The following is an 18,067-nucleotide window of genomic DNA, read 5'->3' as shown; positions in this document are numbered from 1 at the left end:
CACTGACTGGAACCTCCTGCTAATATATTCCTTCTACACTCTTGTGTAAAGAGCCAGAGTAGTCTAGGACAAGGATTTATCCATGAAATTTCACTGAGTGATCTTGGAATAGTAATTCCTTCTTAGCCTAACCTACTTCATGCAGTATTGTGAAGAGAAGATAGAAGGAAGAAACATGAATATCCCTATCAACTCTTTGAAGAAAGGTTGAGATAAAAACATACAAATATGTCCATTCAGAAGTAAGTTTCACCCTTTTCAGTGAACCTATTCCCAGATAAATGATTGCCTCAGATATGTTAGACTACAACTGGCTATGCTTAGGTTTCTGGAAGTTGTAGTCCAAATATCTGGAGGGACTTCTATCTAGAAAACTGATGCATGGGATTGCAGCCTTATTTTTTTTAGGGGTCTTTCTAAATCTTTCTGGTATTCCTTGTAAATTAAAGCTCTTATTCCCCTTTGGGATCCTTATGTTGTTCATGTGGGATGCTAGAATTATTTATATATGCATATCCTTATGGGCGTATTTATAGTTTTTTACTAGCTTTTCCTTTTATGGTTAAGCAACAGTAAATGCAAATAGTAACAAAAGGTGGGGTGGAGAAAGGAAGTAAGAAGGGAACATGAAATTTGAAGGAGAAGAGAATATTAATAACAGATCTTATTGAATGTATGAGTGAATCTGCAAACTTCAAACTTGCCTTTGAAATCAGGTTGAGAATATGAGAATCTCAGTCCAGAAATAAGCCATCCTAGCCACATTATAATGTTCAGAATGATATCCCCATTTTTCATTCAGCACGTTCTTTATTAGTTAAATACTGTATGTGAGTATCAGTGCTGGTTGTGTTTTATGTTGATTAGTCTTTTCTGATCTAGTGACCTTCAGTTTTACTATGCAATTGCTGTCATGCTCAGCTTCTCTGCATGCCCATCCTGGGCAAGATGGAAGATGTAGACCTATACTGTACATCTGCAGAGGATGCCAGTTTGCAGAAAGCTGCCTTAGTGCATAGGTATGTCAGTATTTGTGCATAAAGTTAGATGAGAAGCTTTCACGTTCTTACTTTTTTTATTTGGGAGCAAAATATTGGTTCCAACAGAAGGACATACACTGAGCATTAAAAAAGGCTACTCTATGCACATGTTCAGCCCAAGAATTAGTATTGAGCTTTCATTTGTTTAACAGAATAATCCACCCTTGGTTTTCCCACAATCTTACATTGTTTCAGTTGTCTAATTTACTTTTTAAAAAAATTAATTACTATTTGCTGTTATTTTGCAAATCACTAGTGGATCTGGCTCTACTGGTATCCATAAATACAGATATGGACAATTCTAGGTCTTCACTACTATCTAATGGTTATCCAGATTTTTGCAGCCCAGATTTGGTAGCTTTACATTAAGCCTCACGTAACATAGACATGCCAATGTCATTCTGCACATTGTAGCTATTTGGTAACATAATATATGATCCTTGTATTTTTCCAGTAGGTTAAAAAAACCCCTCTCCCTCTTAAATTAGCACAAGGCAAATATACAAGGACAAGCTAGGCTACAGCAGAATGCAGCCTGCAACATGGAGCCTTCAGCAATGTATAATAGTGATGGAGGGAGACCTTCAGCAGTAATCCTTGGTATGAAAATAGAAGAGTTACAACTATAGGCATGGATATTTTTTCAGCTCTTAAATGTTAGAGATTATGATTTTAGACAATACTGTTTGTCATTTAGCCATAGCAAGTCAGAAGTGGATTGCCCAAGATGGGCCATACATCTACCAGCTGCATTTCTGCTGCAGAAAAAGAAAGATCTGTTCACAGCCATGGCGGGAGGTTCATCTTTACCTGTACTTATGTGAGCAAAATGGCTCTTAATTTTGACATTTCATCTCTATGTACACACACACAAACACACACATACTGTCTATGCTTTAACCCAGGGTTTCTCAACCAGGGTTCTGTGAGAGGTCACTAGGGGTTCCCTGGGAGATCATGATTTATTTAAAAAATTATTTCAAATTCGGGCAACTTCACATTAAAGAGGTAACTTTCATTCTTTAGTTTAAGAACACTGTTAATGCATATATATAGGCCTATACATGAAACTAATATGATTTTTTAACTTCTGGCCTATATTTGAGCCTGAATGTGTAGGAGTTCCCCGAGGCCTGAAAATTATTTCAAGGGTTCCTCCAGGGTCAAAAGGTAGAGAAAGGCGACTCTAACCATTTCTACTATATGTGTGTGTGTATGTGTGTGCATGTTCAATCTATTATACTTTTTTTTTGTCTAGTTTTAGAGCAGTTTATGTATGATTCTATGATGGTCTCCCATCCAAACCTCATGGACTGCAATCATGTACACACTTTTTCCTGAGTCCTCTTGAACTTAGAAGTTGGTTTATAGTCAGTATGCACTTCTTTATTTAATATATAGAATTGTATACTGCTTCTCATTATTACAATTCCTGATTAAAACAGTCCAAAATAACAGAGAAAGAAGAAAGGAAAAAACATAGGTGAAATCCAGACCATATATACAACATTCATATAGGGAAGAAGGTCCCTATAGGAGGGGAACCCTTTCAGAGCAACTGCCTGAGGTTCTCAGCATTCACAGGAAGAGTTTTCCATGTGATCTTAGCAGTTGGCTCCATCTAGGGCCTTCTGTTGCGGGGGCGGGTGTCAAAAAAATGAAGATAGTGTCTGTGACCATGTGATCAAAATCCACCCCTGTGCATGTAAAAAAGGGGCAGGGCTTTGCTCAATTACAGCCTCCCTGTTGAATTATATATTAAGTCATTCCATTTCTAGGACTGCCCATCTTGCATAAGCAACTTTGGGCAGCAAACAGTTAAAAAACAATATAATAATACAATATGAAAATGAAACTAGAATAAAACAAAAAAGCAGCAGCCCGTGGATGCCCTAACTCTGTACTAACAAAGGTAGCCTGTCGGGTATTGCAGTCAGAGCATTATGTGTTAATGAGCAAAACCATGAATCTGGTTCAGTTGAGTTCTTCCTGATAAGTATAATGGGCACAGCCAAGTGCCCCACTCTGCAATTTGATCTAAAAAGTTCACTGGTACCAGTTCTAGTATCCTGAATCTCTGCCATGCTATAACCATGACTTGCAGCATTACACTGATGCATTTGATCTAGGAAGATTTTTTATCCTGCAAAGCGCATTTTTTGTGAATGCTTCTGTATTAATTACAGCTCTGGCACCAGGATTTTTTGGTCTCAAACATAATTCCTAGTGCCCTCCCCTAATCTGAGAGTGATGAGATATGCCACTAATTCCTTTATTATCTTGAATACTTTATCTGTGCAAAGTGGAAACGATTGCACTGTTAAGGTGGTGGGCTCTCTGCTGGATTTAGAGCCCTGGCAACTGACCAACCTTGCTATCTTTTAGAATTGCTGGCATTTTCAAGTGGCCTCTGGACATTTAATGCAACTATTGTCCATCTCTTAAATATGACAGAAATAGATCCACTGCAGGACTTCCTGATAAGAAGCAGCAGGACAATTCTCACACATCTAAAATGTTGAAAAGAGCTCAGTGAGGCTTCAAATATCACCTCACCAAATATTACCCTTTCTGTTTTGTAAACATGGAGTGGGAGTAGGGATGGGGAAGAGTAATGTATTCACGGGTTTCTAAATCAGTTGGTATTTCAGAAGGATGACTTGCCTTTGGAACATTTCTGACAAAAGAAAGGAGGCAGAAGATACTTAGAACTTACCAAAAGAGTTGCGGTCCAATATTCTGTGGATCTAAAGGAAGTTCAATTTAGATTTGAAAAGCTCTTCTGTAGCTCTAACACAGGCTACTTGTATGTGAATAATTAGATCCCAATTGCCTGTCATAGCAACCAAAATGTACAGTTGCAAGGGAATTACTTCTGTGCCTCATCAGAAGTCTCAGTGGGTAGGTGGGAAGACAGTCAGAGTATATGCTATTGCTTTTCCCTCCTGTGGCTCTGTTTTGACATGATGCTTAGAAAGATATCAGTGTTCTACATTCTGAGAGAAGGTGTGTTCTGAACTCTGCATTAACTTAAAATCATAGATTTTGTTGTGCAGAGCAACTAGTCCAACTCCATTTACCATTCCAAGCTTACTTTGGCAGAGTCCATCTACCATTACAAGCTTACTTTGTCAAACTGCTCTATCATCAGCTAAAATCTATGTTCCTGCAGCTCCACAGGGAACCCAGAGCTAGAATACCCTCAAGATATGGTACTTCAGAGACATCCAACAAGACAGAGTCCCTCTACCATTCCAAGCTTACTTTGTTAAACTTCTCTACCATCAGCTAAAATCCATGTTCCTGCAACTTAAGTCCATTGAATTTAGCTCTGCCTTCAGAGCTAGTAGAGAACGAGTTTTGCTCTCCATCAGACATTTGAAGAATGCCATGATATTTCTCTCCCCAAACCTCCCACTCTCTTCTCCAAATTAAACAAGGCCAGTTACTTTAATTTTTGTTTGTAGGTTTTCTTTACCATACTACCAACTATCATGATTACCTTCCTTCAAACCATTCCAGTTTGCCCATGTCCTTTATAATGCATGAGGCCCCAAACTGGACCTAGTAGATGAAATTTGGCTAATGCAGAATAATGTGGACCTGTCATTTTGGTGTCTTGGAAACTGTTATTCCATTAAGGCAGCCTGAAATTGCATTAACTATGTTTTCACGTACATCACATTGCTGACTCACATTTATCAATGGAGCAAACCAAACAAATGTACATATTTGAGCTTAATCTGAGTACTTACTTCTGCTTCAGGGGAAGCCAAGGAAATAAGCCAGGCCTTTTACTTTGATTTGTGTCGAAGTTTATTAACGTATTTCAGGCTATATTTTAGGTATACCAAGGCTATTCCTATATACAATAAAATGAATGTCTGTAGTACAAGTTATGTCAGTTGTCAAAGGCACAGATCCCAAGGGTGATTCTTGATAGAAGAATTATTATAGGTATTTAGAACAAAAGAATAACTACATCAAATGTCCTTAAAATAAGCTGCTTGCTGGGTAAGTTCAGCCTACTCCTACTGATATATATTAAGTATTTTAAATAAATAAATGTGCCTTTGTATTGTAGAGTTGCAGATCCCACAAAGAGTTTAGTTATTTGGACAAGCATAGCTTTAAATAGTAATAAGGAAGATATGGAAGCATTAGAGTCATTTTGATTCCCCTCCTCTAATTTGAGAATTGCAGTGTTGATATTTGATATTTTATTGATTGCATGTTTTTCTTTACCATTTACACTATTAGATACAAACTTGAAAATATTCGATTCGAGTAGGTTGATCTAAATTGCACTGATTTGAGTGGGCCTTTAACGAAAGCTGCATCTGGATCCAAGTTAATTAATGCACATATCGTTTAACAACAGACTTCTCTGGTGTACAGTATATGCCATTGTCTTCAGAAGGATGATTGTAGAAATATACAAAAAGGGTTTCCGGAGTGGTAGCACCCTGTATGTTGAACATCTGCCCTAATATTAAAATCCCCTCAAACAATCATGAGAGGTAGTAGTGACAGTGAGTGCATCAATTTTAATTTTTAATACAGTAAATATCGATAAATATAACCCATTCAAACAAAGGCTCTTTTGGAGTCCTCCATAATTTTTAAAAGTGGGAAGGGGTCCTGAGAGAAAAAAGTTTGAGAAACACTGCTTTAGTTCATCCATAAAATGAACAATATAATTTAATAATGCACCAGAAAGGTATAAATTACTAAAACTGAATGAAGAAAAATGCTTCAAATAACTCAAGAAATGAGTCTAATCAGTTTTAATAGCTTTTTTATTTCAGCAGATTGCATTTACAATAGTGTTGTATGCTGTTTAGCTTTCATAGCAGAGTTAAACCTTATATATCCTACTCAGAGAAGGTTCATTATAGATAAATGTAAAATATTATACACTTGGAAACGACATTTGGTGATTTAACAGCTACTCCTGGAATGCTACTAGCAATAATTTCATGGAGTCCTTTTCACAAATTAGCTATAGAGTATTTCGTTTGAAATGCAGCTAGCATTCATTTTTCTTACAGGATATATTGCTTTGTGTAGCATTGAAGCAAACTAGTTTTGGCATAATATGGTTTATCTTATCTATGGGTAAGGGCTTTCTTTCCCCATGCGGCTTGCTAATTCACCTGCGATAGATTCCACTTGATACACTGTAGGAGATAGTCTTATATTTATTATCTTATTTATGCTTTTAGATTGTAATTTAGGTTTTTATATTTTTATTATTACTTTTATTGTAAACCACCCAGAGTCCCCCGTTGGGGGAGATGGGCGGTGATACAAATTTAAATAAATAAATAATAAATAAATAATAACTTGGATCTGGATATGGAACCTTTTAATAGTTGGGACAACTCATATTTGGATAATTATAGACCATAATACTGTAGTGATTCAGTGATCTTATTGAATGAATGGAGCTGGGATTTCAGGCAGTAATGATTTGGGCACTTTGAAAGGGTTTCTAAAGGGAGTTTATGTTTGTTAAGCCTGTTCAGGGGTTTATGACTTGAACGCTGGAAAATCAGTGAAAAATCAGCCTCTGTTGTTCATAGTTTGCCACCAAATTTTGACAGAGTGCTTTTTGGGAGTTCAGGAGCTGCTCCTAGAAAAAAATCACTTTCATTCTCTGCCAATAAGTGAAGATATGTGTCTTTAAATGAACATTTTGACTTCATTCTGTATATTAACTGATAATTTGGATCTTTATGTCTTTATCTTTGCTGGAACATTTTAAAATAATTTATTGTTTTTATGCCTTTTATATCTTGTAAATTGCTTTGGTTTCTTTCTTTGGATGGGAAAAGTAGCACAATATTCTTCAATCAATCAGTACATTCTTTTTTTCAGCATAACACCTTTTTGTTCTGTTTCCTGTCTTCTTGACTTTCCTAACTTCTATCTTTTTCTTTCAACAGGAAGGAATATTAATAACTTGTTCAGTTAGATTGGAATATTTTTTCCCGTCTCCTTGCTAAAAAGGGACCCATGATTCTCTTGTTTGCCAAGGCTTTAATGCTTTTATTTGCTTTCTATTTCCCATAGTTGTTTGCCTGGCCTTCTCTGGGAAGCCCTTGCATAGTTTCATTGAGATATATATGTACACCTATATACTAATGCAGTGTTTCTCAACCATGGCAACTTTAAGATGTGTGGACTTCAACTCCCAGAATTCCCCAGCCAGCCTTGCTGGCTGGGGAATTCTAGGACTTGAAATCCACACATCATAAAGTTGTCAAGGTTGAGAAACACTGCACGCTGCACTAATGTTAAATTTCTGATGACTACAGAAAGGAAAAAAAAAGTTTACCCCATTTGTTATATTTGCATCTGATTATTAAAGACTGCTATCTACTCCCATTTCTATTTGCTTTGTGGATTTGACCCAAAACCATCTCTGCCAGGATTCTGTATATAATTGTGAACAACTCAGTGTTTTTGGGAAGTTCACTGACAAGACATTTAGTGAAGGTGTTTTCTTCTAGTTTCGTTTACAGCACCTGTTATTTTGCCTGTGTAACTAGAAGTTGTATTTAGTTATTATGACTAATATTAATTTTTACTTTTTTATTAAACAAATTTATATGGCTGCCCATATACCAAAAGGAACTCTGGGCAGCAAACAAGAATAAAAACACAATTATCAAAAACCATTAGAGTAAATTAGACAATACTGAAGCCCCAATAAATTCATATCCATAGGTCAAACACACCATGCCAGTCCCATTAACTTCCAGGCCAGCCATGCCTGTGGGAAAACCAGGTCTTTACTGCTTTCCTGAAGGCCAATCGGGTCATTGCTAGAATTACATCTTCCATTCAACAAATCTGGCACCTTGTAGATATTTATGACTGCGGTTTTCGGAACTCACGTGCTTATAGGAGTTGAAGTCCAATATTTCTAGTAGACAAATTCTTAGTTGTTTTGCTAAGATTTAGTATCAACTTACAGAAAGATAAGCAACAGACTTGGTAGCAACTTGCTGGTGAATAGAATTTGGTTTTTATGACAAGGCAGTAAGGATGTTGAAACAATCCTTGATAGGTTAGCAACACTTTAAATGTAAAACTACTCAGAAGAAAAGGAGTGATGAGGAGTTTATTTTCAAACAGGGTTGCAATATGACAGATTTATATCACTTACGATCTTGCAAGCTAAATGGAACCACCGGTATGAATTGTGGCCTGCCAGCTACTTGAGGACCTCTTGTTTTGTGGTATCAAGGAGACCGCAAAAACAGGAAACTTAACTGAGTACAGTACATGGCTGGTTGTCTCTGTTCAGCTTGGTGGATCAGAAATTGTGCAGACCTGAGGTACCCTGTTTTGAGAGTCCAGTCAAGCTGCTAAGAGCCTGAATAATATGGAATTGTATTCTGGCTTAGTTTTATGGCTGAAATTGGAACCTACTAAGCACACCAAGAAAAAATATATAGCACCCCAAATTTCACTATTGAATTATCTTGTTTCCTCTCTCAGCATGCTATGGAATTGTTCAGGTTCCCACCGGACCGTGGTTCTGTCGAAAATGTGAATCTCAAGAAAGAGCCGCCAGGGTGGTGAGTACACACTGAAACCATGTCAGAAGAACAGAATAAAACTTGTTTAGCTCATGCAATAGTATATGGCTCAGAATAACAGTTAACCACTTATATGTGAAAGGTGCACAAGTGTGAAAACAATAGCCCACAACAATTGCTTTGCCCTGCCATCTGTAACCTCTGAACATGGAGACTCTAAAACAGTGTTTCTCGACCTTGTCAACTTTAAGATGTGTGGACTTCAACTCCCAGAATTTCCCCAGCCAGTGTGCTGGCTGGGGAAATTCTGGGAGTTGAAGTCCACACATCTTAAAAGTTGCTGAGGTTGAGAAACCCTGTTCTAAGATGTTATATTTTTTGGTAGCTGATGTCTGTATTATTAGATAGTTCACCTGCACTCAAGTAGATCTAATTCTAAAGGCACCACTTAAAGGGCATAGAAATATCTATCTCCTATCCATTTTGTAGACCCTTGGAAAGTCCCTTTATTTTAGGTGCATCTACATTTCTGACATTCACCACCTTACTAAAGTAAAAAATATATTGATTTTTGAAATTTGCATACCAAATTTGGTTTGTTTGAAAGAGGAAGCAGTTGCCTTTTGTTAGGAAATAATTAAATTCTGATATGCTGAAGAATCTTGTTTTCAATCCTAGATTTGCCAGTTTTTCAGACAGCCTTCACTCTTGTGCCTATGACAGCAGTTTGAAGAACAGGCAAGAGTGGAAGAAAGAAATATTGATTTCTTCAGATTAATTTACATTTTGAAGTCATAAAGGACACAATTATACTCTTTTATTTATATTATCCTGATACATTAGCAACACTTCCCAGTGGCATAGAAGGCTTAAAAGACCAAGTCAGGAAAAGAAACAAGGGTTGTCTTTACTGTATTAAACAAGAAGCAAAAGGCCCCGGAAACTCTTTGACTATACTGTACAGTACTCAGACACAAGTAAACTCATTGCCATCTACTGGCTAAACTAAGTAATTATTTTTCTGCAACCTATTTCTTCTGAAATAGCCACCTCAGCTGGTTCCTTTTAGTCTCTTATTGGCTCCTCCAAATTTGGGGGGTGAGGGGAGGGGGCGAATCTCGTGCCTAGCCAAAAGTCTTCTGATGTCTGGTCTGGTGCTCCTGCTCCTCCCCAGATTTAAAACATTAAAGGATTTTTTGTGCAGCTAATGAAATTGTGATGCTGTCATTGGCAAGAATGGTCAAAAGCTGTGTTGGCCTCAGAATGGGGAGGAGGTGGGTATGTCAGATACAACCTCTTCACTGACTACAGCACCCAGCCATGATCTTCTTGGCCACTCAGTGCAGAGTGAAAATGCAGGACTATTAAGGCAGTGGGTCCTCTCCTGTTTCTGGGATTTTGAGAAATGCCAGTCTTGACACCCTTTGGACCTGGCCCTATAAAGAAGCAAAAAAGGATAGGGCAGTTGCATACATTCTATTTATTATACACTTGGAAAAAGAAGGCGTGAAATTTCACAAAGGAGAACAAAGGAGGGCCTAGGTTTCGCTAACATTGGCATATCCTGATTTGTATGTTAAAGGCTAATTTAGACATAATTACTATGATTCAAATAGAGAAAAAAATACATTTTGGGCAGGACTGTGATCCAGGAACCTCTGTGTGTGCTTCTGGCCCAGGTACAACTTCAAAGCTGCTGGTCTCAATCCTCCTGGCTCTTTACCTTTAAATTGGCCATAAACCAGACAGCTCTGCCTAAACCAGGGTGACCCAGAGAACAGAAGGAAGGAAAGTCCATTGTGAGGACATCCAGCTGGGACACAAGACAGATTGTTTTGTGGAAGGGCTGCATTTGTAAACTCAAGCCTCCTTTGAGTCAAACTGGAGGTTCATGATTTGGGGGTGGGGGACAACAGTACAGAAGTGGTTGGCCATTGCCTTCCTACAGAATGATTTCTCAACTTCCCAATCTATCCTACAGTCCTGGTAACCCTGATGGTCTCCTATCCAAGTACTAACCAGATCCATGTCAGCTTACTTTTTCATGGTTAGCCAGAATTGATGAGGTCTTGCCACCTAACTGAGCCAGTGGGGGCAGGGTGGGTTTTATTTTGAAAAGGGATGGGTGGTGGTGGTAGTAAAGGTTAAAGCTTCAGAATATAAAGAACTATATAGGGAGGCATGCAGCAAGGAGGAGATGAAGGAAGAAAAGACGCTCATCTGATTCTTTTGTGAGCTGAATGAAAGAGGAGCTTAGTTGCTGTGGCCAGTTGTTGTGTTGTCATTTTGTTTTACTAACTTCCTGTGGAAAACTAAATAATTGCAAGAAGCAGTAAATGGAGAGAGGGACAAAGGGTCTAGTAACCCTAGCTAGGAGAGGTAACAGAAGATAAATATGCCACAAGTAGGAAAAAATAGTGCCGCTATCCCACCACTCAAGATGGAGCTAAGTCTGAACCCCAGGAAGACTGTCTTGGTTATTAGCCAGATGAGCACAATTGCTGCTTACATTTGTAAGGACTGAAATGAAGTGTTCTAAGTATTATGCCTACTAGGATGACTGCATATTTTTCCCAGTGAAGGAAGACTTGCAGTGTGGATTCATAAGATGGATTTGCCCCTCGCTACTCCAGAAGAAACAGATGTGTGTAAAAACCCTGCTGCTTGCATTCTTTCTTAGCTAGTGTTTCACATAACTAATGAGCATGTTCAGAATAGAAGATTTTTTATAAAAATGAGAATCTGCCTTGGAGGGAACCCATCTTGGGGGATGGAGATGTATATAGGTGCAAGAAAGGAAGTCATGTTCAGTTGGGGAGCTCTCCTTCCTTGTTGTTTTCCTCCTTTGCAGCCAGGAAATGCTCTGTGTTTATTACCAGGTAAAAAGGAAATATGAGTCAATTTCTCATCAATGTGGAATCTGGTATATATACTGTAGGTTAGGGATAACATATTTAGCAGTACCCTCACATGATGGGTCTGATTCACAGTAATCTTTTAAGATATATCATTTCCCCTGTGTGATTGAGATCAAAGGCAATTCCTAGTGAAAAATAAACAGAAAATGAATATTAAGATTAATTAGTTTGGTCCAGTGGTTAAGGCAGTGGGCTAGAAACCAGGAGACTGAGAGTTCTAGTCCCGCCTTAGGCATGAAGGCGGGCTGGGTGACCTTGGGCCAGTCACTCTCTCTCAGCCCAGCTCACCTCACAGGGTTGCTGTTGTGGGGAAAAGAGGAGGAGGAAGGTGTATTAGCTATGTTGGCCACCTTGAGTTATTGATAAAGATAATAAAGGCCAGATAGAAAATAAATAAATAAATAAAAACTTCAAACTTTGCCAGTTAAAAATGCTACTATCTACTGAAGGGCAAAAGCAGAAAACAACAAAAGACAATATGCATTTACAGTCCTGGGAAAATAATTCCAAAAGAAAAAAAAGGAAACTTTTATACTAAATTAGCTACTTAAATGCTCACATTGCAGCCTCCTAGGTGCAATGAGATACTTCTAAGAGCTCAGATAGCAGTAGAAACTAGACAGCAACAAGGCAGACACCATGACTGGAAGTGTTCTGGGTGCCAGCTACAAAACCAGTTTTGCTGCACCAGTAGACAAAGGCTAGTTCAACAGCCTCTATTAAATCCACTTACTGTATTGTGGCAATAAGGGTTTCTATGCAGAACTAAAGTAAGCCAACAATAATACATAGTAAAAGGCAATCAGCCATGAAAACATCTGCCATATTTCTTAGGAAACCAAACTATTTAAATTTGAAGAATACATAGACAGCTATGGCAAAACAGTCCATAATCTTGGCTCAAGCCATAAGCAGTCAGTCTGCTGCTTCATATAAGCTACCACAAAATTTGAATGGTAAAACCCAGTGTACTTTCTTGTGCAAGGGTTGATGCTGTTGATACGGCATCAACCTTTTTGAAGCAGCAGAACAGAAATCAGTCTGAATATGTCCCAATCTGATTGTAGAGTTTTTAGTTATATTAAAGCACTTTCATTACCTTCAGAAGTGTACACATTTTAATGCTCTTTGGTGAAAGTTAAAGAAAGAAAATCTGGTTTGCAAGTTTCCCATGTACTGGAAGTGAAAGTGCACAGATATAGTAAGCATCTATATATTAAAAGCCATCTGGAAGATGGAAGATGGCAAAATTGAATGCTGATCTGGAGAGACTTTCAAGGCATATCTGGATCCATGATATGCTGTAAGTCGGTGGCTGAACAAACGTAAGGGAAGTATAGTACTACCCATGTTCATTAGAAGACAGTCCAGTTGCTCACATTGTTCCAAGTGGGTTTCGTATTGCAAGTTTTTGGATTCTCATTTGAAAGTATGCCTCTTACTATTTCTGAATTATGCACATGGGCTTAAATTACAAAGAGCTTGTTCCTTTCTTAGCCATTGGGACATTTACTTGTTTGTTTATAATAATTGGTATAAAAATCATGCATTCCGCTATAAGTGATTTAAAATGCAGCTATTCTGTCTTTTACTGAACTCAAGCATTAAACGTAAGTTCTTTCAAAAAGACAGCTCATAGCTAAAGCAGTTATTTCATCTTTCCTTGGTTAGCACAACTTATGTGGTAAGAAGAAGGAAAAAAGAAAAAAATGTGAACCACTGGAAGGTTACAAATGGAAACTGGCATTGTTTGGATTCTGCCCCCCTCCCCTCAATACACACACAAATTAAATTCCATGAATTAAGGTGGACATTTGCACAATACGAGCTTCAAGAAAAAGGAAAAGAAAATACTTCAAGTGCCAGTGAAAATGTGTATGAGCCAGATGTGCTTTAGATAAAATCCTTTATCAAAGGCATTATGAAACAAAATCATGTAAAACAAACCCATGGGAAACAACTTATAAATTTTAAGTTATAAAAATAGCCAGATAACCAAATAAGACAAGGCATTGTACTGTTTGTTATGTAACAAGAACACAATTTTAAAAGTAAATTTAGCGCATTAGGGCAGGGATTTTTAAACTTCTTCGGGTAGGGAACCCATTAATTAAAAAAAAATCCTGGAATCGAGACAGAGCTCTACTGATAGAAAATTAGCTGTGTTTGAGAGGTTTATTTATTTAATTGCTCTTAATCTCTCATGGAACTTCATCAAGTTCTTACAGAACCCTAGTGTTCTGTGGAATACAGTTTGAAAAATCCTGCATTACAACATAGAGTTGCAGCATTGACTCCAGGTTATCAGTTTGTATATAAAACAAGTACAGGTAGTCCTTATTTAGTGACCAAAATTGGGACCAGCAACTTGAACATTAAGTGAAGCAGTTGCTAAGTGAAACCATGACTGTGCTTAAGATCTTACTTCACCTTCCCTTTGCTTTACAGACCTGTGAAGGTCATAAATGTGAGAACTGGTTGCAAATTTACTTTTTCATCATTGTAACTGCGAATAGTTGCTAAACAAGGCAGCCACTAAACGAGGACTGCCCATACTATAAATCACTGTTTTTTATCTGTGTTCTTGCTATTGTATTAAAAAAAAATACATGGCTTTGTCTTAATTCATTTTATACTTCCTTAATTCATTTTTTGCTCTCTGCACAAAACAAACTTCACCTAAAAACACCCTATGAAATGGCTCTTTGTCTGTTTTCAGAACTGTTTTAGCTGTTTTTTTCCAGAGAAAGAGCAGGAAAAGAGGATAGAGTGCAACAGCCCAGGCAGTGCAGGCCACAGAACAACTTTGATCCATCCCTACAAATCCCATTGAAGCATCACCCACCCTCATTTTCCAAGGCTGCACAGTCAATTTGTGTTCTAGATGCTCAGGCACTGTCGATTGTTTCTCAGCCACACAGAACTTTGAATTAAGCCCAAAATGTAGTTTCGCTGGAAGAATCACCCCACCCGCTAGGACAGTCATATACTGTATGAAGGAGTAATATGGGCATGAAGGCCTCTAGTTAGGGAGGTGCTGCTTACTCCTGAATACCTACAGTTGGATCCCAAATGTCAGAGATCGACAGTTTCCAGATGTGGCAAGTCCAAGGTGCTGCTGCTTTTAGGAACTGTAGGCATGCATTCGCATTCTTCATTGTCTTCCCAAAGCCCCGTTGGGGATGATTGGCTCCCTTAGATAAAGGAAACACCAAAGCTCAGTTTGCTTTGTAAAGGAATTGTCTCCTGTCCTTGTGAGCTGGATTGACCGCAGGGCAGCTCCTGGGAAATGGAGGGAGATTCATGGACGGTTTTTACAGTCTTGTTTAAGCAAGAAGTAGTGGATGGGTTGGCTGGCAGTCAGTGTGTTTCACCCTTCATGTTTATGTTTTTCCTAATAATCTGGGGCAGAGGGGCTTTGAGCCAAAGAGGATGAAAGGGTCTTTTCAATTGCAAATTTCCTGATGTGAGGCCACCTGCCACACACTGACCCATGACCCTTGTTCCTCTTCTTTTTTTCCCCATGTCTCTCAAGAGACATGCATATCCTTGTGGGAAGCAGGCCTAATTGCCTAAGTCCAATTCCTCCATAATCATTCCATGAAAGCTGCCCCCAAAGATCTACCCCCCACGCCCCCATTGTCACTTGGCCTTTTCTCCAATGCTGATACAGGCTGGGGATGTCCCAGTCTAAACCTGACCCTTTTCCTATGGTCTTTTTTTCCTTTTTTGGATGAGAAGCATGATCCACATATGTGCAATCTGAGAAATATCCATTGTGTCTAGGATCAAAGCAAAGGATAAGGGAACAGAAGTTCTGGAACAGCAGGTCAAGGAGTGAATTGGCTAGCCTTACATTTTACTGATCCCTACTCAATTAATACTGATCCCTTTTGTTGAGTCAAATTAAGATATTGTTGCATTAGAAAAATAAGGAGGTGTTTGGGTTTAGACAGGTTATATAGCTTTTTCAGGAGCACATTTTGATGCAAGTAAGGAGTAGAGTATGGTTAAAAGCTATATCTATCTATCTATCTATCTATCTATCTATCTATCTATCTATATCTCCCCCCATAACCTTCCTCGTTGAAGATTTGCCCAACACAGTGATGAAAATAATATTTTTCCAAGCAATATCTTATTCATATCTCTTTATTCCAAAATCTGTTGCATTTCTAAGTTGGTCTCTAGGTTTTTTTAAATCTGTATTTAAATGTATATTTCAAACAAATTTTCTCTAAAATGTGTGATTTAAAATATACTTTCATCCAGGTTTCTCACTGTTACTTTTTAGTACTATATGAAACAAAGAGCTGTACTGAAATACTTTGGATGTTCTTCTGTCTGATCAAGAATGATGAGAATTGTAACATTCTGAAACCTTAAAAGTACTATATCACTCCTAACCTTGGGTCTTCTTGAATTTACAGAGGTGTGAGCTGTGTCCCCATAAGGATGGAGCATTGAAACGGACTGATAGTGGAGGTGAGCTTATTTTTGAAGATAGCAGGGCAGCCCAGAATTCATTTCTCAGCCTAATTTGCTTTTGAACTACTTTTTACATCTTTTCCTTCTGCCACATTCCATGAGGACTCATGGCATGTAGAATTAAAACCAAGATCAAAACAGAAGGACAGTAATAAATAATTTAAAATAGACAAAAAAGAATATGCAAAAAAAATTAAACTTCAGCAGAACTATTAAGGTCATTATTAAGAAGCACGCCGTGATTACAACTCAACGATCAAACACTCTTCAGAATAGTTCCATTTTTTAGGTTTCTGAAACTCATGGGCAAAGCTACTGTCCAGCTCTCCAAGGGGAAGCTGTTGCCAAGGGTCACTGCAACTGCTGAAAAACATTTCTCACTCTGTCCCAAATTTCCCAAGGGGAGGGCCCCTCAGCATATCCATGCAGGACACACACACAGGACAGGTACGATCTCCTTGTAGCAGACAGTTCTGCAGGTACCTTAGAGCCAAACTATTTTAGGTCAAAACCAGCACTTTGAATTTGTACCTGGACGCCTATTGGCAGCCAGTGCAGTGTCTGCAACACAGGTTTTATGTGTTTGTCGCAGCAGGTAATCCAGATGTTTGCCAGCTCCCTTGGGATACAATGACAATAACACCACTTCCTTGCTCCGTCTCCAGGACATAAGGAGTCACGTGCCATTTGATCTCCCTTACAAATAATAATTAATTAATATGTTTTTGGTTCACCCAATAACAATTTTTTTTTCAGGCAGACTACATAAGAGTTTTTAGATAATCAAGGCTCCCTTAGAGCTGTGGACAAATGGAAATTGGATCCATGAGAAAGAAATTATGGCTGGCTGGGAAGCTTTAAGAGAGGAATCAGCAAAGATGTCATTTTCACTGTGACAATAAATCTTGTGCATTACCATAAAAAGGGGCTGCCAGTCTTGCATTAGGGTTTTTTACATCATCAAGTCAATCACTTGTTCAGTGCAGGAACTGCAGTTCAGGCACCTACAACAGCATAGAATCACAATGTTAATTCACAGCTGTAGATGCAAATTTAAACAGAAATATAGTCCTTCTCCCAAAGCTGGGGCAAAGACTATAATCAGGGGACCTGTATGTTTGGTGATAATCCTTGATAGGATTATATGCATTAAACTAGGTTTGGGCTAGATAGTCTTATGCATCTTTTTCCCCATATAGAAAACAACTACCCAGCGCACCAATAATTAGCATGTGGGGAAGAACATAGATTAGAAGCCGTTCCCCCAATTTTGTGTTGCCTCTGTAGAGAGAATTGGCTCTGTTTGGAGGAACAATTGGTCATTTAGGTCCCACTTGTGGTCTGGGACATGAAGTTTTATTACCTCAGTGAAAATCAGGCCATAAAAGCTTGATCTCCCACAGGATACCTAAACAATTACTGTTTGTTGATTGATGCCTTTCTCCAGCATGTTCCTTATTTTCTCCGTATCATTTTTGTCCTCCTGTCATCCAGGCTGGGCCCATGTTGTCTGTGCTCTGTATATCCCTGAGGTACAGTTTGCCAATGTTCTCACCATGGAGCCTATTGTCCTCCAGTACGTGCCCCATGACCGCTTCAACAAGGTAAAGGAGAGATCTACCACAACCTACCAAACCCACCTCTATTTTGAACTCTCAAGGCCAGTCCACACATTAAATTAAATACTATAGCTTGCAGTTTCCCTGTTGTTTGTTTACATTATTGTTTTTTTTTTAAGTGTAGGGGCCCAATCTTGTGCAGATAAAAATGAGGGAAGATTTCCCCTTATGGTGTCAACTTATGGTGACCATATGGAAACATCCATGGATTTTCTGGGTCATAGGACAAACTTGGTTTCTCATTGCTTCCTTTTGGGTTTTTTTTACAACTTCTCAGTCTACCAAAATACAAGTATGGTATTTTCTGGTAGTCTCCAATTCTAGCACATACCAGGCCCAACTCTGTTTAGCTTCCAAATCCAAGATTGGCCAGGTAACTTAACAAAATTTTGTGCCTCCCCACCCCATTGCAAGTTTTTTTAAATAATATATTTCTCTTTTATGTTTTCATG

At 38.4% G+C, this 18,067-nt stretch overlaps 1 protein-coding gene and 1 long non-coding RNA gene across 4 annotated transcripts in view; one reads left to right on the top strand and one right to left on the bottom strand.

Annotated features, from left to right (window-relative positions):
- Window positions 1–18,067, top strand: part of MLLT6 (MLLT6, PHD finger containing) — a 107,829-nt gene that overhangs the window by 8,824 nt on the left and 80,938 nt on the right. For both annotated transcript variants that reach the window (XM_063300748.1, XM_063300747.1), the window contains exons 2-4: window positions 8,550–8,629; window positions 15,939–15,993; window positions 17,491–17,600. In XM_063300748.1, coding sequence (XP_063156818.1) covers window positions 8,550–8,629; window positions 15,939–15,993; window positions 17,491–17,600 — 245 coding nt within the window. The remainder of the gene's footprint in view (window positions 1–8,549; window positions 8,630–15,938; window positions 15,994–17,490; window positions 17,601–18,067) is intronic.
- The window catches only part of LOC134495364 (uncharacterized), a 74,337-nt gene that overhangs the window by 39,051 nt on the left and 17,219 nt on the right, over window positions 1–18,067 (bottom strand). For both annotated transcript variants that reach the window (XR_010067805.1, XR_010067806.1), the window contains exons 2-3: window positions 16,913–17,000; window positions 3,665–3,717 (exon numbers count right to left, since the gene is read on the bottom strand). This is a non-coding gene — a long non-coding RNA (uncharacterized LOC134495364). The remainder of the gene's footprint in view (window positions 1–3,664; window positions 3,718–16,912; window positions 17,001–18,067) is intronic.

The sequence above is a fragment of the Candoia aspera genome, chromosome 4, assembly GCF_035149785.1.
Source record: "Candoia aspera isolate rCanAsp1 chromosome 4, rCanAsp1.hap2, whole genome shotgun sequence".
Lineage (NCBI taxonomy): Eukaryota > Metazoa > Chordata > Lepidosauria > Squamata > Boidae > Candoia > Candoia aspera.
This window is presented reverse-complemented; position numbering and strand designations above follow the sequence as displayed.